The sequence below is a fragment of the Ochlerotatus camptorhynchus genome, unplaced genomic scaffold (assembly GCF_037179485.1).
Source record: "Ochlerotatus camptorhynchus isolate MF236.1 unplaced genomic scaffold, CSIRO-AGI_Acam_v1.1 ptg000112l, whole genome shotgun sequence".
Classification (NCBI taxonomy): Eukaryota; Metazoa; Arthropoda; class Insecta; order Diptera; family Culicidae; genus Ochlerotatus; species Ochlerotatus camptorhynchus.
This window is the reverse complement of record NW_027040602.1, coordinates 114820-140872: the sequence shown is the minus strand read 5'-3', so window position 1 is coordinate 140872 and position 26053 is coordinate 114820. Positions and strand designations below refer to the sequence as shown.

At 37.9% G+C, this 26053-nt stretch overlaps 1 protein-coding gene across 1 annotated transcript in view; it reads left to right on the top strand.

Annotated features, from left to right (window-relative positions):
• Positions 1 to 1188: 1188 nt before the first annotated feature.
• LOC135699580 (titin-like) overlaps positions 1189 to 26053 on the top strand; it is an 89153-nt gene continuing 64288 nt past the window's right edge. Inside the window, exon 1 of the mRNA XM_065219857.1 lies at positions 1189 to 1426. Within this exon, the coding sequence (XP_065075929.1) occupies positions 1317 to 1426 (110 nt within the window). The 5' untranslated portion in view covers positions 1189 to 1316. The remainder of the gene's footprint in view (positions 1427 to 26053) is intronic.

The following is a 26053-nucleotide window of genomic DNA, read 5'->3' as shown; positions in this document are numbered from 1 at the left end:
TTGCTTCCTTGATCTAATGCTTATTAGGGTAGTACAAATTATCCATTTTGGTCCATACATCTTAATCGATTTCAGATTATCCACTATTGTCACATTAATTACCATAACATAAGCGTAAATGTCCTTTTCAGATGTAACCAAATGAGCTCAAATAGATTTGAAAACGTATGCGCTGTTTTAAGCAATATGCATCGTTTGAACCACCCAAATGAGAAAAAAAAAATCAAGGACGCTTGCTTACTTACAAGTATAACAATAAGTTTGCTTATTTTCATAGACGCACACTACCAGTTGAATTCTATGATTTATTTTTTAAATATATAAATTAGTTAATTCTATAACAGTGGAAAGTTGTGAGTTAATTTTGCAATCATTCATATACATTTCCATCAATCCATTTACCAAGACAAAATCCTTCTTGAAAGTAACCCCTCTGAGAAGTATGCCAAGGTCTCCGCTATTACATCTAATGAGACAAGAATTCAATCGTTCAGCAAAAGGGGGTGACTAATTGGAGGGGAAAAAGCGCAAAATAAGCAATCCGACGCGAGTGATGATGAACGGGCGAGAGATGCTGTAATGCTAGAAAAACCGCGTAGAATCGAAGATTGATGGTTCTTATGGGTGACGGATCGGAATTGCTACCACCGGCACCGGTGTGGCCATCAACAACGGGAGTGCATCAGAAGAAGCTTACTGCCAAAAAGCGACAACACTGGAAACTATTATAAAGTGAAATTGCTACAATTAACCTCGATATTCGTTTCGTCTGTGTTTTTATTTTATTTTCGTTCGTTGATGTTGTTTCGTGTTTCGCGTATTTTATCCGTTTAGGAGTGAATGCGCCGCCGCGACGTTGCAGCTAGTAGGCACGAACTGACCGCGCGAACGGTGTGAGACAATGTCATAATTGCTTGACAAATCAACTGTGACTGGGCGCTTGCTTAGCTCAAACGGCTCCACAGTAGTGCTTTAATCACTATTAACCGATAATAGCGATCCAATCCAAGTGTGATGAACGTGAGGAAATGTATGAACATAAACATACATTGTCGAAAGGTGACAGGCTCATTTGGTTGAAAACAGTGTTCAGCTTCAGTGCCTGTTGTTCGAATTTCTCGTCTACATTCTTAAATCGAATGCCCTTTCTATTTAATTGTTTCTAGATGAGCCAGGAAGTTTTCGAAATTATGCGCGTGCCAATAATTGACAGAAACATTCCAGTGGTCAGTGAGTCGAAGTGATCGAAGGCAGCGTGTTGTGTTATTAAATCACAGCAAGCGGTTACCCACCAGCAGCAGCAGAATAAAATAAAAATGCTAATCGAGTTGGCTGAGTTTAGTCAGAAGCTCCAGGAGTACCGGACAATCTTGGAACGGTTGCGAACCAATCAAAAATCGTACCAACAAAGGCGGGAGCGACTGAGGTGAGTAACCAAGCAGATTATTATTGTGCAGTGTGATCGTAAATTACCGCAGGGAACCTGACTGTGTTCAATTAATGTGACTTCAAGCATGGCTTTAAATTTATTGCCTTATTTGAAAATGTTTTGCATCACTTGGCAGTTTTATGGATTTCAAATTTAACAGGAATTTAATTTGATAAAGCTAAGTAAAATTTATTGGAAGATGGATACGGTGGTTCAGTATATCGTCCGTATCTCACTTAAATAAGTGTTTAACTAACAGATCCTTATCAATTATGAGGACGTGATTATCAATAAATTAGCCCACTAGACCGTTTGAAGGGACCGAAATAACCATCGACTCATAGAAAAAGTGTTTACATATCGAGATATAAAACATCTATATATGGAGACTGTATTATGTAACCCAACCAGGAAATGCACACACTTAGAAATAACTAATTTTACACGTTACGGAATCCGTCTTTGACATAAAGGATGAGACGTAAACAAACATGTCATGTAATATTAAGTGATCCGAGGCTGAAAATTTCGTTACTCGACGAAAAGTACGTTTGATTAAGCTATATTTCGCGTTTGTTATGACTCAAATTTATGTCAAAATTGACGCTCGTATATGTCACTCTCAGAGCACCTAAATTTAAATGATTTTTTCTAAGTGTGCAAGATACTACTTGAAATTCTATTACACATTCCAGCCTATGGCTGAAAGAAAGATAACCTAACATCTATTACACATTTGCACAAAAGATATACAGAATTTGAAATGTTTAACCGCATGTATGATGCATGATGATGCATGACAGTACACAGTTAAAATTATTTTGTAATTTTACACGAATTTCCATTCACATAAAAGAGCATGCATATTCGTGTAAAATTAAATTGGTTTTTAAATTTACACGACTTGAAATTTACATACATGTTAATTTTTTTTTTTTTTTTATTGTAGTCATTTTAACACTTATGGGTCATTCGTGACTTGTCCGGGGGTGAGATTTGAACTCGTGACTTTGGCGTGAGAGGTATGGATGTTAACTACTACGCCGTGGTCGCCCCCACATTAAACGTCACTTGAATTTGCTTTGGATGGCTTTAGATGGGCTCACTTTGTAATTCTACGGGACATTTAAAATTACACGCATTTGGCTTTTTGAACGAATTTGCATAAAATCGAACTGATTGTCAAGCGGAATTATCATCCAAGTGGAATAACCCGCCTTCGCGGCACAGTACATACCCTAAACTTCCACCGCTGCATCAAAATGATCAGTCAGGAGAAAAAAGTAACCACGAGCGCATTTTTGAATATTTTTCTATTTTTCCATAACCAAATTTTTGATTTTCTGCACGAACTTAAAGTGCTCTCTGTATAAAACGCTTTAATTAATATATTGTCTGTCATTCATTTTTTTGCGGACGCGCGTATGCACGATAATTTTTTTCCACATAACCAAAACTGAGCGTACAAAACAAAACAAACTGAGCGGAGAAAAAACTGATCGAATAGTCGGTCCGTCCGCCATATTATCTTTCTCAATGTTTATTGATTTAAATTTACACGAGCATTCGAATAAATTTGTAATTTTATGAGTTTTATCATGTTTTTATTATCTGGTTGATTTTTAATGTAAAATTAAATTGAAACACACACACTTAGAAATAACTAATTTTACACGTGATGGAATCCATCTTTGACATAAAGAATCAGACGTAAACAAATACGTCATGTAAAATTAAGTGCTCCAAGACTGAAAAGTTCGTTACTCGACGGAAAGTACGTTTGATTGAGTTGAATTTTGTGTCTGTTATGACTTATTATTATGTCAAAATTGACGCTCGACCGTCAAGTCGCTCGCTATGTCAGTCTCAGAGCACCTAAATTTACATGATTTTTTCTAAGTTTGTAGTTTGAAGCGATGTAGTTTTAAAATGCTTTTGGTTTACATGTCATGTAATATTCCTTATTTTTTGCTGTGTAGTGTACCACTTATTGTAACACGGAAACTAACTCCGGCAGCTGTGAATTTTCCTTTCTGTTCGACTTGAACAAGCATCTCTAATTGTCCGCGACATGCCGTTGTATGAAAGGCCAAAAAGGGGGTGGGTGGATTCATAGGCAAAATCTTTTATGAACATCTTTCTTCTTCTTCCTGGCATTTAGAGCTTTTTTTCTTGATTTGTTTTCCGTCGATCTTGTTTTTCGTACTGAGTACTGTCATGACTACCGACGCCAGGGAAGCAGCTCCCACTCCTGGACCCTACCCTATCGACCCATCAACTCATGGACCGGATACCAACGACTTTACTTCCGTGATCAGAGATTTTATGTCGGAGAAAATCCCGGCGGCGCTGACTGGGATTGAACCCAGGCCTTTTGGGGTGAAAGGCAATCACGATTACAAATACACCACCGGCACCGCTAACATTTCAAGCTTATTGCATATTAGCTTATTATTTATTAGGTTAGATAACGCCTAACCATTTAACTTGTCAATATTGATGCTTGCAGCATATCTGCGATATAACACAATCATGCGTTGTATTTGTTGCAAAGGTAATTCTTTAAAATAAATCGAGTTTAAATAAAAATATTTAAACAATGATGCATTACGATGGGCCCTAATACACTTCCCTGGGGCAGTCCAAGGTTATTCCCCATGGGACTGGGAACAGAATCATTAAAACCGTCCGTTGAGTTCTGTCAGACAAATAGCTTTCAAACCATTTATATGCAGAACTCGTGATTCCAAAGCGCTTGATTGATCTTAACAATAAGGGTATGGAAATTGTTTCAAAAGCGTGTTTAAGATAAAAAAAAAAAAAAAACCGCAACAATCGTATCTTTACACTCCAAGTTATTTTTCCACTTCGCTAATACCAAATTCAACGCGGTTTCACAATAATGACCTTCCCGATATCCAGATTGTTCAACAAACTATTACTATTTAAATACTCGAACAGCTGTGCTTTAACAACAAGTTCTAAAATTTTCTCTAATGTGTGCAACATGTTGATGAGACGAAACTCTTCGGCTTTAATCGTTCCAGCAACTTTTTGAATAGGGACCTCTAAGGATTCCTTCCAAATTTGCATTTGCATTTGAGGCTAAAATCTATCTAAGAATACTATACATACTATTTCAAACGGAAACTTCAGGGCTATGGATGGTTTAGAATTTTGGTGGTGCCATATTAGATTTTATTTTCATAGAAATGAGTCTTTCTTAATATTATTTCCCACCAATTTAAAAACTAAGCATACCATTTGAAAGCTGAAGTTTTTTTTCTATAAGAAACATGTTTTATGTAGATTTTGGTACATTTCCAAGTCCAACCTATCCCTATAAACATTGAATGCTAAATATGAGCTTATCCAGGCTGAAATATGCTTCTTCAATGAAAAGATAGCTTATTCAGCTCAAATTTTATGTTAGGATGCCACTCCAAGCTCAAAATCAGATAAACAATCGCAACTACCTACTTGTGATGCTGATGGCAGAGGATTTGACTCCAGGCTCAATCTATCCTACACAGCTCAAAAAAAGTAGTGTAAATTTCCGTTACTCTGATGCACATAAATGGAGCGTCATATATCATAGATGTTTAGATTATAGATCGTGTAAATTTATGAGACATGTCATGCAATATTCCATATATTGTATGCAACTGTCCACTTTTGTTTGCAACATTTCTTGCAAGCTGCTAGTTTACGTGAAAAGTAAGTTTACATGTATAAATGTTTACATGCATGAATATTTACATCGCCAGTAACATTCAGAATTTTTTGGTGTGTATTTCTACGGTTTGTTCTTATTTCCTGTGTTATTACTTTAATTGAGCTTAACTTTAGGTAGAACTTTCAAAACATGTTTGAGTTTATGCAAGTAATTTCAAAACATTATTATTAAGTTAGGTTAGGTTACTTTATTAAAGAGACTTTCAGCCATTGGCTGGTTCGTCTCTGGCATTATTATTATTAATCAAACAATGTCTATAAAAGATAGCTCAAGTCAAAAAAATATTATTTTTCTCTTGTTGGAATAAGCAAGCTCTGAGTATTGACGCCGTATGCCAACGATGGCAATCCCAATCAAGCTTTTTTGTGTTGTACAATACAATATTTTCATACTATGGTCATGAACTGTATGGCCTCGCTCAACCTTTAAAAAAATATAAGCAAACCATGTTTCTGTTGACAACTTATCTAACCTACTTCGATCGATTTAAATTTTCCACCTTTTATCTCCAAACAAACGAAAAATATACGCCTACCTGTAGGCTAAAACGAACGAAATGCGAAGCACAAGGAACAGCCGGAAAACGCAGCGATATAAAATCGAGCTTTTACCGAGGGGTGGTAAATTCCACGCATGGGTTGATTCCACTTCATCACCCCTGAGATACAAGCACAACACCATGAATAATTTCGAACTGCGAAAATCAATGCTCCCCTCAAGAGGATGGCAAACTTGAAAGGATCTTGTCTGGGGGGTAGAGAGACTGGAGAAAAATATCTTATTGATGGCTCGTTTTTATCCACCTTTTCTCCTACTCTCAGTTGGATTTCGATGAATATGAATGAAGCTTTGATTGAGCTGTCTTAGGCTGAATAGGCGGAATGATGAACGCGCACTTTGATTTTACTTGTTGATGCTGAATTCTATGACCGAATTGAATATTTGAACTTCATGGAAATTATGCACTTAACAGGAACATAAAATCTAAATGTGCGTCCTGATTCGTTGGCGAATGTAGGTTTCACGGTTCACAATTTTACATGACATCGCTGTAACATAAAGACTGATACAAAAAAACAAACATGTCATGTAAAATTAAGTGCTCCGAGACTGATAAGTTCGTTGCTCGATGAAAAGTACACTTGATTCAGCTGATTTTCGTGTCTTTTATGATTGAATTTTAGGCTAAAATTGACGCTCGTATATGTCAGTCTCAGGGCACCTAAATTTACATGGTTTTTTTTCCTCTAAGTGTGTAGGCGATCTCAACCGAGGTTGATAGCGTTGTTTTAATATTTTATTCGTGATCAAAGTAAGTCTTAAATGATTGCTGCAGAGACTGAACATGCTATAAACGTCAAATTTGGCTCCTTTCCCTCCCAACATTTGCGATTTTGCAACATTTGCTCTCGATTTTATTCCCCGGAGGGCAAGACCGTTTCTTGTTAACCCAACATTACATCATAAAGTGTGTGACACTCACCTCAACAGGACGGGTTTTTTTTTATGAAAGTGTTTAATGATTGTATGATTGAATGACACATCGAAACTTCGCATAACGTGCCGTTCGCTACGCCAATGTGTTGCAAGAAAAGTTAAACTTCCTTTAGGAAAAAAAAAAGAGGTCTTCTCGGTCACACTTGGTAACAATATATGATTTTAGGGGAGAGAAGAGCAAGTTTAGAAACAACTTTTACTCCTCCGTCTCGGGCGGTCCGAGTGCCTCCTTATGAACATCGAAAAAGGTGGAGGTGTGACACGCGAGTTTTGGTGAGATTGATTGGGAGCTGGTTTTCAAGTTGAATAAATAATCAATGAATTGAATTTAATTATATAATTGAGATTTGTTAAATCCTGTTGGATTTGTTTTTGTTTTCGAATTTATGCTCTATTGTAGTTAATTTATTCATAGTTATTCAGCATCCGAAATGTCAAACACAAAATCGTTACACAACCACGTAAGGAGTCTATCTTATCAGATAAACTCGCTTGGTAGGCGCAGACATCCAAATATTTGTTGCGTGAAGATACATTTTCTAATAGTCAGTGTACAACATTTCTGAATGATTATTTTGTTTATGTATCAAATGTTTTATCCTAAGTTGAACAAGTTTACAAGGTAAATAATACCAATAAAATACAGAAGCATGTATGGGCAATTTAGACATTCAAATTGTATCTATAAACTTCAAATCTATCAAATGCACGAATCTCTGCTTTGTCGCAGCCAACTGCAATCAATAAGTCACCGGGACATAAATAACTCCTCCATCCATGCAGAGAGCCTTTTCCTTCCACTCTGAGATCGCAGTCAACCGGTCGGTAGTAAGAAGATAGGTAGGTATAGCAGTAGCCTTTGAGTGGGGGTCATTATGCGAATCAAGAGATGAGCTTTCTTTCAACGCTTGCTACCACCCAACAACGACTGCTGGACAACTGGTGAATGGATGTGAGAAAGCTTGTGTCGCATGTTGCCGCCACAGGTATTTTGCCTAGTTTGTTATAAGGTATTTCTTTTTTTCGGGTGCTGCACGCAAAATCATGGGATGTTGTCGCCGCCATCGTCATTTTAATCACATCTCTACGGACGGTGGACCCGTTTGCTCGAGGTGGATTGTCGAGGACGGTGGAAGCTGAAATCGGTTTTGTCAGTCGCGATATTTCCGCAGTCTTCGTACATTCGTCGCTTATCTTGAACCTGAGTTTGGCGAGTGAATTGTGTTTCTTGTCCACGAGATAAAGTAAATTAGAAAAAAGGAGATCTTGGTGTAATCATTACGCGAATTGAGTGACACCCCGTTTCCAGGGTCGCGATATACGTATCGTCGTTCTACACGAGTGTTTACTTAAAAATTATCTCGCGACTTTGCATCACAGTGTGTGTTGTTGAGCCGTTCGAATATTGAACCGTTGTGACACGTGAGATAGCCTCTCATTTACGACAGTTTATTAGGTTTGAGAATTCGCAGGAGTGTATACTATGTTTTCCTGATCCTGCTAGATAAGAATACCTTCTGTGTATTTTTAAATAGTTCTGTGACGTTATAAGTGTATTGTTTGTTTTTTGAACAGTGTTCAACGCTATCACCTTCGCCCGTCGTCTGTAGTAGATTGCTGCACATGTGATAATTGACGACGACGGCGACGATGGTGGTGGCTAAGTGGTGAATTCCAGTAAAAACAGATAACAGTCAAGTCGTTTGCAACGGCTTGAGAAGGTGGTCTATTCTTGATTGGATGTAAAGCTTGTGAAGTTGGTGAGCTGATTAATCTGAAAGGCCTAAAATACCGGCATGTCAATGCTGTTATTTGTTTTAAAATTGAAAGAAATACTTACCGGTAGTGCTATCGAACGCAACTTTGGAGAAGAAAATTCATATGAAAAGAAAATTTAGTGAATAATCTGTGGATTTGAAGCATTTCAGTTTATGTGTGCTATGGTCAGAAAAAGTCATTCGTCTGCATCTGCTCATTTAAAATGCAGCAGGCTACATATTTCCATAGCAAAGATGATCATCTTTTTCAGCAAACAATTAGATCATCTGACGAAAGAAGTCATCTTTGATCTAGGGTAACTGGCAGTGTTTTCGTCCAAAGACTTAAAATGGTGAGAAACTTTGGACTCTGAAAACAGCTAAAATTTATCAAATATAGAGTTTTTTTTTAACTAAAAGAGGTTTTGTCAACACAATGCAATCATTGCATTAAACAAAACTGTAGAGCTAATCGTTTGATAAGAAAAACACGATATTCCATTAAGCTTTGCTTATCGCCGTTCATCGTTCATATCTCTCCGATTTAAGGATTAAGCCGGTTGCCCTCAATCTTCCAGCATTATACCAAATCATTCACATTGTCGAATTATTTACAGTTCATATGATTGGCTACATGGATAAGCTTTTGAATATACGCCGCTGTAGAGCCATTTTTTTTTGTATTTATAGAATTAATAGTGAAAGTACTTGTCACAAGCAAAGAAACAACTAAACCAAACAAGTAATTAGCATCCTCGGCAGCTCTACCAAGTGCGAATGTTTTTATTTCTGTTTGCTTCACCTCTTCTGACATTGCCTGAGAAACATAGAATAAATTAGCGTGCTACCTTTTTCTCACTTCACGATTCATCTATGATGGCCCTAATGGATGCCTCCGGCCGTTAGATATGGACACAAAACAGCATCAAGTGACTGTTGTTTTCAAATTGTGTAACTTTAGTTTTCTTACTTTCATCTCGGTGTTTGATCGGTGTGAAATTTAATGGATCCTACGAAGAGATGTTTCTAAATATAATATGATTGGCTTTTGACCCATTGACAAATGAAAACATAAGGGCATTGAGGTGCGATCTGAACACCTAGATAACACTTCCAAACAATAAAGGCAAAACGACGGAAGTCTAAAAAATTCGGGTTGCTTCATTTTGTGAGCTGTGAGAAATTTCGCCCACAAAATAATTGTTTATTGTTCTGTTTTCAGAGCCGAATTGTTATTTTCAATTGTTTTTTCTGCCCGAAAAAAATGCAAATATACTATCGCATGGAATGTAGTTTTACATGTTTAAATTCATAACAACAACAATCACGTGTGTCGTAAGGTGTTAACCATGGGAAAACTGTGCTCACGAGTGATCAAATCCGCAGGTCCACCGATGAAGAAGTCCAATGTCGAAATCTTGCCTGAGCATAGCACAATTAAAGACCGTCAAGAGAAGTGTCAATGAGTTCCGGTGGAAATAAAACACTAACAACGATACAAACCAGTAAAAGTGTGGTGACTTAATATCCCGTCCGGTACGAAACACAAAACGACAAAATGTTCAACGAATTGAAGTTTACTCCGGGTGTCGGTTTTTCGCTGTTAATTGGAGCCGTTGGCAGCATCTACCTTATCGTGCAGAGCCGTAAATATTTTAGGTAAATATAAATGCTTTTTAAGTGATTATTAAATGTAGCAGGCGTTGATAGCAACAGCATCTTAAAGGAAACATAACAATTCACAGCATGCTAGTTTTTCATTTTACCACACTTCTTTACTGAAGGTCTACTAGATGCATCTGTCATTGAGACATAATGTAGGATGTGGGTATGCTAATTAGCTCTTGTCAGCTTGTGCTGTGCAGAACCTCAGGCAATAATAAGCCACTGGGTCAAAATAACGTAAAATGCATGAGCTGGGTTGCCGTTGACTGCGTTGAACGAGCGATATTGTGATCTCATATAATTAGGCCTGTACTATCACGTTCCATCCGCATTTATGGCGAAAATTATACAATTTTGTTATTAATTAGAGCATTCTAGAATTCAAAAGTATATTAGATTGTTAAACTTGCCCACCCTACTAAACATAAACGATCTACTTTGGCCTGCGTTGGGAGTAAACATACTCCATTTCAGTCATATTGTACCTACCTTCGAGTAGGTCGTTTCGCATAGGCAGCCTTATCATTATCATTACAGCTGATGCCAGCCCCACCACAGCCGGTTGGGTACGTCATAAATGTTTACGTCCTCTACCTAATGCCAGAAAAAGTAGATAGAAGACGATTCTAAGCTAATACGACTCATTCCAAGTAGTTGCCTAGTTTTCGAAAAGCTACTCGTTTCACCGTGATGAACAGCAAAAATTTTTGAAGCTGCGTTTGAGTAACGAAATAATTTTTTCGACTGTTAAAAATCATCATTTTTTATTATTTCGTTTCTCTTTAATCTGCAGTGGTTTTCTTATATTGATGATGGCCCAACCATATATTGATTTGCAATACTGGAACTTTTGAATTATCGAGATATTGAGATTTTTTTCCGTATCCTTTGTTTAGCGTACCTACCTCAGTTTTTATTTCATAGGCCTTGATCATGACAATCCAATTTGTGAAGATTTTAAAATATTTCAGCTAGCCGTTATTTGCATGTCGTGGTTACTAGGGTGTTTTGTTTTGAAACATATCCCAGACCACCAGAAGTCGTATACCAACGTACAAATAGAATCGTAAATTGGTTATGATAAAGCCAACAAGAATGGGATGCGTCGTATAAAGTTTAAGTTAAGTCGCAAAGAATGCAAACTTTCGACCTATTGGCGATGATGCATTGTTGTATCGTATCACAAATAAACTCGGATGAAGGTTTTTGAATCTGACATTTTATAACAGATTAGATCGTATTATGTCTAAACAAATCGATTAAAATTAAAGTGTCAATTAACTCGTATATGGTTTCTACAGATAGGTAGCACAAGAATGCGCACACTCGATCGCTTCAAATCAAAATCCCAAAAGACTATAAGAGCATTCCATATTCAAGCAATTCAAGTTGAAATTAATGCAAAACTAAGATCCAAATGGGATTTTCTCAACTGCTCTTCGAAAGACCGTAAATAGTTACACCTGTCTATTGTTTGGAGGTGCCGTAGAATATAAACTGGCTCAAGATCCAAGCATTAAAGTGGTTCGCTGTGAGATCCTTTTTCTCATAACCACTTCGAAACTTTAAGTTCATAAATATCAACTCCCCCAACACAATCAAACTGTTTCTCTACGTTTGCTGCACTGCTGCATACATGAAGTAGCAATTTTAGGTGAAATGGGGCACTGATTTCCGAGATTTGTGTGAATGAAAATTCAAAGTGGAAGTGAATATATAGCTTTCAGGCGGCCATTTGTGAACTCTACAAGGAATTCCCTTAACATAATCTAATGCTTTTCATCAACATCAAAATCTTTCCAAGTCCAAGTAGGCTTTTTGACGCGCATAATTTATGACTGATATAATACTTCAAACTTATAAATGCTTATATGGTGTAGTGGATTCAGTACTGGTTTCGAAGGTAAAGGTATCGAGACCAGCTGCAAGAAATGTTTTTTGTTTGTTTTATTTATTTATTTATTTATTTATTGCACTAAAGGGTGATACGGTCAAAATTTGGTCAAGGGAAAACGCGTGTAAATCGGTGAAATCGTTTATTTAAAAAATCAAATTAAATTTCTTTTTCAAGTTCAATTAGTATAAAAATCAGGAAAAATATTCAGTTAGGCTTCCGCTTTTCCAAATCCGAATTGCCGGGCCTTACGCTTGACCCCTGCCATCAGATTTTGTACAGCCACCTTGTCCACCTTCTTCGCCACAGAAAGCCAGTTTGCCTTGAACTGCTGCTCGCCCTTAGCAGTTTTTTTGGTCTTCTTTAGGTTCCGCTTGACAATAGCCCAGTATTTCTCAATTGGGCGGAGCTCTGGCGTGTTGGGAGGGTTCTTGTCCTTGGGAACCACCTGCACGTTGTTGGCGGCGTACCACTCCATGGCCTTTTTACCGTAATGGCAAGATGCCAAATCCGGCCAAAACAGTACGGAACAACCGTGTTTCTTCAGGAAAGGCAGCAGACGTTTATTCAAACACTCTTTCACGTAAATTTCTTGGTTGACAGTCCCAGAAGCTATGAAAATGCTGCTTTTCAAGCCACAGGTACAGAATTCCAAAATCAAAATAGGAGCAACATTCTACACACGCACACCTTCAAAATGAGGGGTGTTCAGGATTTTTAAATGCAAAATTGAAAGAAATACGTCAAGTTGATATTGACCAAATTTTGACCGTATCACCCTTTAGCACATTTATATTTTGAAATTTCCGAAGTTTATTGTTTTGGAAATTTTTGACCATAGCGTAAAACCCTTTCTTAAGGGGGTAGTACACTTTGAACGTCCAAAAAGTAAGGCATTTTCGTTAATTTTTTATAAGCATCAAAACACTCAGGGAAGGCAAATATGTTATAACCCATTTATTAGTCATCCTTCGAACTACAATTTGTATTTTTTTTTAACTCGATTGGCTTCTCCCCGTGGCCGCTGCACCAGGTCGCGCGGGCGTCCTCGCGCGGAAGTCGGAAAACGGCGTGGGAAAATACTCCTTTCCATGTGATCCTGGAACATAAATCGAACAAAAATCCTGATTAGTAATGAAATTTGGGTTAGAAATACGCATTCCGATTTTTTTTAAATTATTTTTTTTTCAAAAGTTGTGGCCTTAGTCCATTTTTTCACCCTAAAAATGCTTACAAAATCGTGGATTAAAAATCCATTTTTGACAAAATCGAAAATGTGGATACGTATTTCTAAGCAGAATTTAATTCTGAACAAGAAAACCTAGGCGATATCCAAATTTGATGATAACTGGTTAGAGTTATTTCCCACGCCAGTTTGAAAAACCACGTTTCGAGATAAACGCGTTTAAAGATAAAATTGCTCTCTCAGCGCGCCGGTACATGTTTTAGGAAATCGCTTCGTAAAGTGGTAAGGAATATTCTGGCGGACTTGGAGTCTTTTATAAATTAAAGTATACATCCCAAGAAACATTTTAGGCCAAAAAAAAAAACATTTTTTTTAAAAATTAAAGTGTACCTCCCCCTTAAGCACACTGTCGTTTATTGACAATATGGTTGAAAATTTAAAACTATAACACTTCGGAAATTTCGAATTATAAATGTGCTAATTAGTTGGCCATTTTCAACAAGTCCGTCAATTTCCGGCAAGCGCTTCCAATAATTTGATATTACGTACACGCAAAATTCAGCATATTTGTAGTTCTGTGTCAATTGATGATAATAAAACATAGTTGCAACATGCCAAAGTCTGCTATTAGTATGAAAATCGGCCTATTGTGCTAATTAAAAAGCCACCATTGTATATAGCAAATCTAATATTTTTTTAATCTGGAAGTGTGTTTATGATAACAGTATCCATTTGATAAAGGTAGAGTGAAGATGCGGGGCTTATTGTAAGTAAAAGTGACCTCGGAGTGGTCGTGAATTCAGGCATTCTGAAATGGGTCACTGGAGCTGCAATAGAGCTAACACCTTCTAACTCCCGGACTAAACCTGTTTTAATTTAAGGGTAATAAAAAGCAGTTTTCTTCCATAATAACAATGCCGGACAGTGGGGGTTAGATTGCACACACAAACACACACACACACACACACACACACACACACACACACACACACACACACACACACACACACACTTAGAGATGAACTAGCCTAAGGCTAAAAATCTCTTAAATAAAGAATTAAAAAAAAAAAAAAAAAAAAAAAAAAAAAACACACACACACACACACACACAGACACACACACACACACACACACACACACACACACACACACACACACACACACACACACACACACACACACACACACACACACACATTCGACTTGTTTGGTTGTATATCACTGTGTATACGTTACACCCCGGCCGACCAACTGTACTGCATCAACCAACATCATCAGCAACAACAACCCGGACAGCGTAGCAACAGCCAGAGTAGCCACGCCGAGACGACCAACGCCACATCGATCGACCACAACGAGCGATGCACCGTAGAATTGATGAGTTAGGAAGAATCAGCGTAGCAACAACCCAGAGGAGCAACGTGGACACGAACAACGCGTTACGACCGATCGAACGATATTGGATTGTGCTGATCAGGTAGTTTTAGTTAATAAAAGGTTTAGCGATAGGAAAATTCGGTTAGTCTTAAGTGCGCGTTCTTTGTAATCGGTAAATTGGTGAATAAATAATTTTTTTTATAACACTCGGTTAACCACGAGCATTATTGGCGCAGTCTTCGGAAAAGTGTGGAAGTAGTGAACCGCGAATTTTTACAAGTGCTTTCTTAAAAACGGACTTAGTGAAAAAAAAAACCAAAAGTGACTATCACAAACCAAAGTGACGTATCACAAACCGAAGCTGATCCTTAGTGAACATAAGCGCAGCTTCAACAACCGAAAGCGCTTGGAGACGGAGTGGCCCACGAAAGACCAACCTGAGCAACATTCATCGCGAATAACCGGATCATCGGCGTAAGCCACTGCTGAGCGAATATCACGCAGTTTGTGTGATTCGGAGCGAAGGAAGGACCCACACACTCAACCTACAACCCACCAGCGTACCACAGGACTCCGGAAGATGCGAGCAGCTCTTCTGTAAGTACAAACCATTTACTTCTCGTTCATACCAAATATCACAACAAAAAGTGTAGTGTAAAAATTAAGCGAAAAGCTAGTGAAGTGAGTGTACAAAACTTGACTCTTCCTTGCTTAAATTAGTGTTCGAGGGGAATAATAAATTTGAAATGGAAAGAGATATGATCTCTCCCGATCTGATTCCGCTTCCAGAATTTGAGGAAGCGGAAGAACAGCAAAATGCACCACAAGTGCAACAACAGCAAATATCAGTAGAACAGCTACTTGATCACATAAGAAACCTAACTGAGACGCAGCAGTCTTTGATTAGTACAATTACTCAAATGAAAAACAAGGCAGATGATCCATTCCTGCAATTCAAAACTCCGGACCCCATCAAAAACCTTCCAACGTTCAGTGGGAACAAAAAGGAGACCCAAGCGTGGATTGAGGATACTCAAAACACGCTTGACTTGTTTAAAGTGTACAAAGGTACACCCACATACGCGCAGATAGTTCGCGCGGTGAAAAATAAAATTGTGGGCGAGGCTAAAGAAATTGTAATAGCCGCAGGGAACCCAAACAAATGGGAAGAAATCAAAGAAGTATTACTCAATACTTACGGGGACAGACGAGACCTTACGTCTCATATCCAATCCCTATTTTACATAAAACAAGGTAATAAATCCCTTGTTGAATATTATAATAAAATTAAATCCATAGACACCGCGATAAAAGCAACGGCGGCAATGCATGAAGAATATAAAGGGTCGACGAAAGCCATCAACACGCTGATCAGTCTGATGACTCTCACACGTTATATGGACGGCCTCGGGGAGCAACTTTCGATGCACGTTAGAAGCTACCGACCTGAAACATTAGAGGAAGCGTATTCAATTACACGGGAGTACTCGAATGCGCAATTCAGGCAAAAATTAGATTCAAAACCAAAATACGAACGGAGCGATAACAGGCGAACGCCACAAACACAGCCTACCTCGCTACCCTTCCCAAACACCCAAAACAAACCTAACCCACAGGCATTCGCGAATAAATTTAACGGGTCAGGAAAGTTTAAGACCAACAAACCCGAATTGAACGACGATGTTTCGATGAGAACTGCCCGATCCAGAACTCAAATAAACACACATGTCGGTGGCAACACCAAAGCGAATGAACCTGAACATGACGAACCAGAATTTGACACCCCACCGCAAATGGATAACTCTGTTCTGGAGTCAGACGAAGACGACTACTTTATTGGGGAAGAACTAAATTTTCTCCAGGGTCTCACAAAAGAGCCCAAAACGTAGTTAACAACAATTTTATACCGTACATTAGCTTTTTGACTAGTAAAGGCGAAATGAAATTCTTGATTGACACAGGAGCCAACAAGAATTATATTTCAACTGACAGAGTCATGCTAGAAAATTGCGAGACGGAAAACGGCGTAAAGGTGAGCAATATTAACGGAACACACGAAATAAAACACTCGGTTTCTTTTGACATCTTTCAAGTCAAAAAGAAATTGAAATTCTACGTGTTCAAATTTCACGAATTTTTTGACGGTCTGATTGGATATGAATCCTTGAGAGACCTAAACGCTCAATTAAATATTGGTAAGAATTCTCTTAAAATTGGTAGAAGAGAATTCAAAATGAAAAAGAAATTTTCGGAAACTCACAAAATAAACACGACAGAACAGGAGTTTCAGTATATTCCCATTGAAACATCCAAAGATGGCGATTTTTTAATATCGGAAGAAAAGCATTTCGGAAACTTTTCTATATTACCTGGTCTATACCAGAGCTCAAATAACAAAGCAGTGGTTGCCATCCAAAATCATGTAAAAGCACCTTTAGAAATCAACGCCAACGAAATTGAAATTAACAAAGACGCGTTCAACAATATAGAAACATATAACAAGCCTGTAAATGCCACGGAAAATGACCCGTTCGACTTGAAAGAATTACCGGAATCAGTCGACCTCACCAACCTCAAGCTTAGGGATGATCACATGAATGAAGAGGAGAAACGTTCTCTGAAAAACGTGATCACAAATTTTAAAGACGTGTTATACGTGGAAACGGATAAACTTTCGTTCACCCACAGAATTAAACATAACATTCGTACAGTTGACAACATCCCAGTACACTCAAAATCATACAAGTATCCCTACGTGTACGAGAAAGAGGTACAGGAGCAAGTAAGGAAAATGCTAAATGATGGAATCATTAAGGAATCAATTTCCCCATACACTTCACCAGTATGGGTGGTTCCAAAAAAATCTGACGCGTCTGGCCGAAAAAAATTTCGTTTGGTAATCGATTACCGAAAACTAAACGAAAAGACCATCAACGACAAGTACCCAATCCCAGAAATTACAGACATTCTGGATAAACTGGGTAGGGCCAAGTACTTCACAACCATCGACCTAGTCTCTGGCTTCCATCAAATTCAGCTGGCGGAGGCAGACACGGAAAAAACGGCTTTTTCAGTCAATGGCGGCAAATACGAATTCACGCGTATGCCATTCGGATTGAAAAATGCACCGGCTACATTCCAAAGGGTGATGGACTGTATTCTTAGAGACTTGATAGGAGTATGCTGTTTCGTCTATATGGACGATATCATCATATTCTCCAGTTCCCTTCAAGAGCATGCGAAACACCTAGCGCTAGTCCTTCAAAAATTGAAAGATGCCAGATTGAAAATTCAACTGGATAAATGTGAGTTTTACCGGAAGGAAACTCAGTTTTTAGGTCACACCGTCTCTGAAGACGGAGTACGACCAAACAGCGACAAAATTGAGGTCATAAAAAACTGGCCGATCCCCAATTCTGAAAAAGAAGTCCGACAGTTCTTAGGAACACTGGGTTACTACAGGCGATTCATTAAAGATTTCGCAAAAATAGTGAAGCCCCTCACAGGACTCCTAAGGAAAGACACGGAATTCAAAATAACTGCAGAAATCGAAGAGAGTTTTAATAAATGCAAACAACTTCTAACACTCGACCCAGTGCTGATTTACCCAGATTTCAGCAAAGAATTTATCTTAACCACCGACGCAAGCGACTATGCCTTAGGTGCAGTGCTGTCACAAGGGCCAGTAGGCAAAGACAGACCTATCGCATACGCTTCACGAACCTTGAGTCAAACGGAGGAAAGGTATTCGACAACAGAAAAAGAATTCTTGGCAATCGTCTGGGCGGTGAAACATTTCAGACCGTACCTGTACGGCAGAAAATTTAAAATGTTCACAGACCACCAACCCTTGACCTTCTCCATGACAAACGCGAATCATCGCATTATTAGAGGTAAACTCGCATTAGAAGAGTTTGATTACGAATTAATATACAAACCAGGGAAACAAAATGTCGTCGCTGACGCTTTGTCTCGACTCAAAGTCGAAGAGATTAATGCTAATTCACAATCGTCAGTAGAAGGGGAACCTTCAGAAGGAGAAAATGAATCTGATTCGGAAAGCGATGGAATGACCATACACTCTGCGGACACAAGCGATGACCACTACATTCCATACACAGAAAAACCAATAAATACATTTAAAACACAAATTATTTTCAAAACAGGCAACATTAACATAACCGCATATGAACAAATATTCCCAAAATACCACAGACACACAATCGTGAAAAGCCAATACACAGAAGAAGAAATAGTTAACACTCTTAAACGAACCCTGAACCCTAGAGGAACCAGCTGTCTTAAAGTCCCTATATCATTGGCACAACAGATACAAGAAACATTTAGGAAACACTTTTCATCCAACAAAATCTACAAAGTATATATTTCAGAAACCCTACTGGAAGATGTAAGATTGGAAACTCAACAGGACGACATCGTGAAAGACACCCACAACTTTGGTCACCGAGGAACGAAGGAAAACCGAAACCAAATATTACAAACATATTTCTTCCCACAGCTTGATCGTAAGATTAAAATCTTTATTAGCTCCTGTGATATTTGCAAAAAGGCCAAATATGACAGGAAGCCACCAAAATTGATAAGAAAAAGTACATTTGGTGAGAACCCTTTCGATCGCGTTCACATCGACATTTTCTTCCTAAAAAGTCAAATGTGGCTCACTGTAGTGGATTCTTTCTCTAAATTTGCCAACGCGATCCCTATACAATCTAGAACAATAATTGATATAAAAAACGCTATTACAGAACATATTCGGCAATTTGGAAGACCGAAAACCATTGTAGGAGACCAAGAACCATCGTTCAGGTCCATAGATTTTATCGGTTTCTTAAACGATCTCGGCATCGAAATCCATTTCGCAAGCAATTCTAATTCAAACGGGATTGTAGAACGTTTCCACTCGACGCTCATAGAAATTTTCCGCACAAATAAACCAAAATTCAGTAATTTAACAACAAAAGAGCAAATAAATATCGCAGTAGATATTTACAACAATAGCTTCCACTCTGTAATTAAAAATCTTCCACGGAATTTAATATTTAATTGCTCAAATTCCACAAACATGGAGGAGATTTCAGAAAAATCTAAGAATTTACAATCAGCAGCTAAAATTGAACTGGATAAACAAAAACAAAAATACGAAGATAAAAACAAAGACAATGAAAAGCCCAAAGATCTCCAACCCGGCGACACTAAATATATTAAAATTTCACAAAGAATTACTAAAGATATTAACCCGTATAAAATAACAACCGTCAAACAAAATAATGAACTGACTTTTAAAGATGGCAATGACATCAAAATACACAAAAACCGAATAAAAAGATAACCATTTTAAAAAAAAAAAAAAATGTTTCCAACCTTTTCATTGCAGATTGACTTGCATCGTTATAATAAATGCTACCAATTTTAAAGATATTTCACACAATAACGGCATAATTGCTATCAAACTAAAATCTATTAGAATGAGAATAGGATTTGAGAGGATAGTTCACAAAATTAATTTAAATTCTATTGAAAACAACATTGATTATATACAAAAATGTACAGAGAGTCTCAAAATAGTTGATCATCTTAGAAAAACACTAGAGTTTAAAGTTCAATATGCCAGAGATAAATTGTTGAGTTTGTACCCCCATAGAAGCAAAAGAGCGTTAATCAATGCGTTAGGATCCGCAATAAAATACATTGCAGGTAACCCAGATAGTGATGACTTGGAAATTATAAATCAAAACTTAGGCATGTTAGAAAGGCAGGAAAATTTAATCTCAAAATCCCTAGCAAAACAGACCATTATAAATGAACAAATTCAGATAAAAATCAATAACATTACAGATACCCTCAAGAAAATTAATAAACAAATCATTTCACAAAGCAATAACTCATTGATTGTAAAGACAGACTTAGAATATATAAATTTAATAATGAATATCGACTTACTAGTACAAATTCTCAACAATATAGAAGAACAGATTGAATTTGCCAAACCTAATATTTTAAACAGAAACTTGCTTTCATACGAAGATAAAATTTATATTTTCAATAGACTCAAAGCACAAAAATTGAAGGTAGACTATCCTGACCAAATATTTCAGTATAGTACAGGGAGTGTAATTATTAAAGGCACTGATATCCTGATCCTAGCAAAGATACCCATCCTAGAAGACAACGAGTTCGACCTAATCAACATCCAGACGCTGAACATCAATAACACACGAATCAGTACAGACATCAAACTGGTAGCCAAACATGGAGACATCATTTACAAACAAACACAACTTTGTGACATATGCGACGAAACAACCCTCATTGATGATGAATGCATCCATGGTCTCTTGAATCATCTAACACCAAGATGTGTTTTAAAACCCGCCAGGCAACCTATCAGAATAGTAGAAATCAAGAGAGGAATCGTATTAATAGACACGAACAAAAACGTATTAATCTCGGACTCATGCAACGGTTCAAGATTGATTAATACACCAACAATTATAGAAACCAACAACTGCACGATCAAGGTGATGAACTATACGTTCAATAACCAAAATCATCCGACCACCCAAGAGGAATACCTCATACCAATTTATGGCAAGAGGTTAACACAACTAAATCTCACAGCTGAAAACAACGATTTCACTCACATCAAACTTGATAACTTGGACAAACTTCAAGAGATAAAACTGGACCTTCATCACACGAAGAGGACAACAGCCATCTGGGGAGGAACTCTCCTCATAATAACCATAGTATGCTCTTTCGTTACCTATATCATTAACAGGAAAACTAGAGCGAAGCAACGAACCACCCTGGAGATCCAACACCCAACAGAAACCACCCTGGAGATCCAACACCCAACAGAGACTACAAACAAGGAGTCGCAAAAAGGAGCAATCGGATCTCTACCAAGTCTCATCCTTTTTGGTAGATCGCCCGAGGACGGACGACAATCTGAGAGGGGAGGCGTTACACCCCGGCCGACCAACTGTACTGCATCAACCAACATCATCAGCAACAACAACCCGGACAGCGTAGCAACAGCCAGAGTAGCCACGCCGAGACGACCAACGCCACATCGATCGACCACAACGACCGATGCACCGTAGAATTGATGAGTTAGGAAGAATCAGCGTAGCAACAACCCAGAGGAGCAACGTGGACACGAACAACGCGTTACGACCGATCGAACGATATTGGATTGTGCTGATCAGGTAGTTTTAGTTAATAAAAGGTTTAGCGATAGGAAAATTCGGTTAGTCTTAAGTGCGCGTTCTTTGTAATCGGTAAATTGGTGAATAAATAATTTTTTTTATAACACTCGGTTAACCACGAGCATTATTTATATACGGAATTATACGGACCAAAATGTTGACTGAGATATTTGCAAACATGACAGCCAGCCGCCAGTTCATTTCATAACCGCAACATATAATCTAATATAATCTAATCCAACAACAACACAAACAGTTCTTAAAAGCATCCTGCACGGAGATGAAAAACTACCCAAAATTAAGTACTTTTCCCTCAATTCAGCTCAAAAAATTCAGCCCAATAACCCAAATTTGAGTAAATCGCATATAGTCGTTTCCATTCAACACCAGCAAAAAAAACTAACTCTTAAGTATATTCACTTGAAAGTATCTTATTGGGCTGAACTATATCGTTCAGTCTAATCTCTCGTTCCTTTTTGACAACAATAACGAGTGCAAATGCGAGGCTCAACTCAAAATTAAGTGAAAAGAGCTAAAATTGTGGGTAGCATTTGTTCTCCATGTGGACAATGATGGATATACCTTGTCTATTTGATGCACATAAAAAACATAAAAAACGGCCAGGCCCACTGTGCGCTATTTAAGGGGCAAGACGATTTGGAAACATCGAGTCTGTTTGAATGTAATACTTAAGCACGATGCTTTAGAATCCAATCAATGAATAAAACGTGTATGTTGATAACAATAACGTGGTATTCGATAGAATGTTACAACATAGATTACTTTTACTTGTGTTTACTAAATCTTTTATGTTTTTAACTAATGCTTTGTATTTGAGATTTTTTAACGTTCTTTAACTAGGGATAAGAGAGATAAAACTAACAATACGACAGCAAGATGTTACCAGCCGACGATAAACTGCATTTTCGAACAACTTTCATAACTCTGGGAGATGGTATATAGGTCGGTAACTTTCAGGAGAGGAAGGATCCTTCCCAGGTTTCCGGATGGGTACGACCTTAGCCGACTTCCTACAAGAGGTGATGTAGCCAGATCTAAAGCACTGATTTTCAAGTGACGGTATAGCGCAGATCCGAAATATTTGAATTCTAAATTATAGATTAAATAAAAAAGATGTAAAAGGAACAATTATTTTCTATAGAATAGATTACATTTAAGAAGTAGTTTCTATTTAAAGCTATATTTTTCAGTCTTGTGAATAATTCATTTTTTACCAAAGCAGCTGCTTCAAAACGTGATTTCATATGATACAGTCATATTTATAAAAGGAATAATGCTAAATTGAAGAATTTCATTAGAAAATGTTTGAAATATCAGTAGTGCTCATATTGCTCCGAATGGGCTTAAGTAATATTTTGTTAAGAAAATCTTTAATGTTTAATGCAAACTAGAAAAACATCGTGTCATATAAGAAACCATTGACCATGTATATAGCTGCTGCAGGAATATTAACGATAAGTTATAAGAAACTACTGATATGCCTTATTTTCTGATTCATAAATCTTATAACATTTTTGATATTTAGAGCTAGTGTAACATTTTTTGAAAATACGCATTTTCCGTGTTGGGTATATTCATCACTGCGACTACAACTTTGATCTATTGTGATATATTCCCCGTTTTTATATTGCTTTATCAGTATGTCATATCACTATTTTGTGAAGCGACCGACATAGACTGACCAAAAGCATTTTCCCAGCAAGGTATTACATTTCGAATGAAATGTACTACTTGACTGGGACCTGCATTCCAAATATCAAAGGGTTCTGCCAGCCCCTTATCCAGAGAAATACACCTTTTATTGATGATTGCAGCAGCACAAGAGCATATAGCAGGTGTCAGAGTCTTCCTTTTCTATGCCACACTAGAGAACTAGAGAAAAGTAATTTTTTAGTTTAACATGAAATGGAGCGGGTGACCACATTGCCCCATTGGCGAAATTGTCCCACTTTCCCCTATCACGTAAATTTTAGAAAAGTCTTGCCTCCCCATGATTCGTAGTTTGTGGAACAAAATTAAATAGCATAAAACGAGTTGATGGCAATCGACCAAATGGCATTTGCTACCTAAAATTTTAAATCATTAAGATTTTCTCAAATTTTTGGTTTTTGATACAAACTTGATTATGGTGGTTTTGAAATCCCTAGCCACCGCACGTGCTACGGCTAACGATAAAAGTTCTATCCGTTGCCTATTGAACTTTTTTTTTTTAATTACGTACGTACCTGGTTGAATGTATAGAACGAGGAGTGAAAGAGGATAACTGATTAATTCACCACTGTGTCGGTGGCAGCTTGGTTTGCTGGCGGCGGTAGCCAATGGCAACTAGGAAAAAGAAGCCAAAATACACTCGCAGGTCTAAGTTGAGTGAATTGGTCATGCAACCTGTCGAGTGTGACATTAAGCGGAAGTAAACGCCGGAACAGTACGCTCGGGGTATTGGTGAGATCTGTGGACTCCGGGGTAAAGTGGTCTTGCCGTGGCAGTTAGTCTCTTCACCGTTTTGTGTTCTAGAAGAAGATGGAGTGAAATGCGAAAACATGTTATGTATGAGCTGTCAGGTCGGTGATTATATGTGTACAAGGGGAAGTGATCTTTGGTGATCGCGAAACATGTGTGCTGTTACGTTCTGCATAAATGAATGAGGGTACAACAGTTGAGCGGTTTTGCTTAACTATGTCCCGAGTGGATGGTGATGAGAAGTTAGAAGGTACCGGTGGAAACTAACGATTTTAAATTGGCTCACTACTTGACTAGCCTATTGGTCCCAAGCAAATCGATTAACGTACCTCATTCTCGTCGAATTTCTAGTACTACACTAGGTTTGTTTTGATTCGCTATGAAAGTTAACAGATAAAATCAGGGGTTCGTGGATTTTCCTATTTTTTGAGTGGTGCATCAATTAGCTTGGGACCGATGAGAGTACCAGAGCTGAGCCAAAAAGTTGAGCACGTTTCTTCGGGACCTTCTAGCCTTAGAGTTACCTCTATGGGTGTACTGTTTTAGGTTTTCATATTTTGCCATAAATTCAAAAAGGGTTTACTTAACTTTATAATATTAGAAATAATCAGCATGCACACACTCTCTAATACTTCATTAGACTTATTTCATCCAAATCAGATTTATCAGTTAACAATTTATTTTTAACCATAAATATTCATCTTACATAGTTTTCCATACATCCCGCTATTCGGAACTAAGCTGCACCCCAATTAAAATATATACATTCAACTACCTACGATTCATTCCAGGTGCGATCTTAGCGCCCTACACCACCGGTCACCGGCTAGCCAGGTATGTGCACCATGTTGGTGTGCATCCAGTGGAACCCGGCTAATGTTTTCCATGTGTTTCAAGTGTTTCGTTGCCTTGCTGCGATCTCTCTGGCTCTGACTACCTTTGTGCTATCCTATGTAGGCTTTGATAGTGTTTCATGTTTTGCTGGCTATCTGTTTTATTCGTTTTATTCGCATGGCCATTCATTCACTAACCACCGTTCTTTCATTCTTTCTTTTTCTCGCACACTACTTTCACACTGAATGGACTGGGTGCGGGTGTATTTGGGCGGACATCCATTTTCAGTTTGGTTATTGCGTTCCTTCCTCTGTGGATTTGCGCAAAACATCATACTGCTCTGTCAGTTGATGATAGAATCTCGTTGGGTTAAGCTAGAGAGCGACTGACCAAGTACAGCCGCTAGCTACGCGGCTCTAATGCGGTTAGTGCAAGTGAAGTTCAACGTCGGAAACGGTGAACAAAGCATTGTGAAACCTTGATTTTTTTTGCTAAGCTTTGTGGAGTGGAAGTTCTCGTAATAGTGGATGATAATTGTGAAAGAAAAAACTGTGTAAATGAATTGGAACATAGTGCTGTGACTAGGAGAAGTGATGTGCTCAAGACAAATTCTCACGTTTGGAATATTTATGTAAGCCTTTTCGGATAGGTTTTCAGTAGAATTTTCCAGCTTGGCTTTTTGTATAGTTGAAGGTAGATGTACAAATTGAACCGCTTAAACTAACCCCTGCTCAGTACAACCAATTACTAACGAAGAAATTTGGAAAACCCATATCGATTTTGACATACTTTTGGAAATTCATACTAACGGTTCCTCGACAATACCAAAAAAACGGAAATATCCATTTTTGTATACGGCTTATTTTCCTTAAAAACATCACCTGGGGGGAATAACTTATACCGGTAGAAACAACCAAACGGAATTAATTATTCCCTCCTCAGCAGTCGGTAGTGCAATGACATAACAC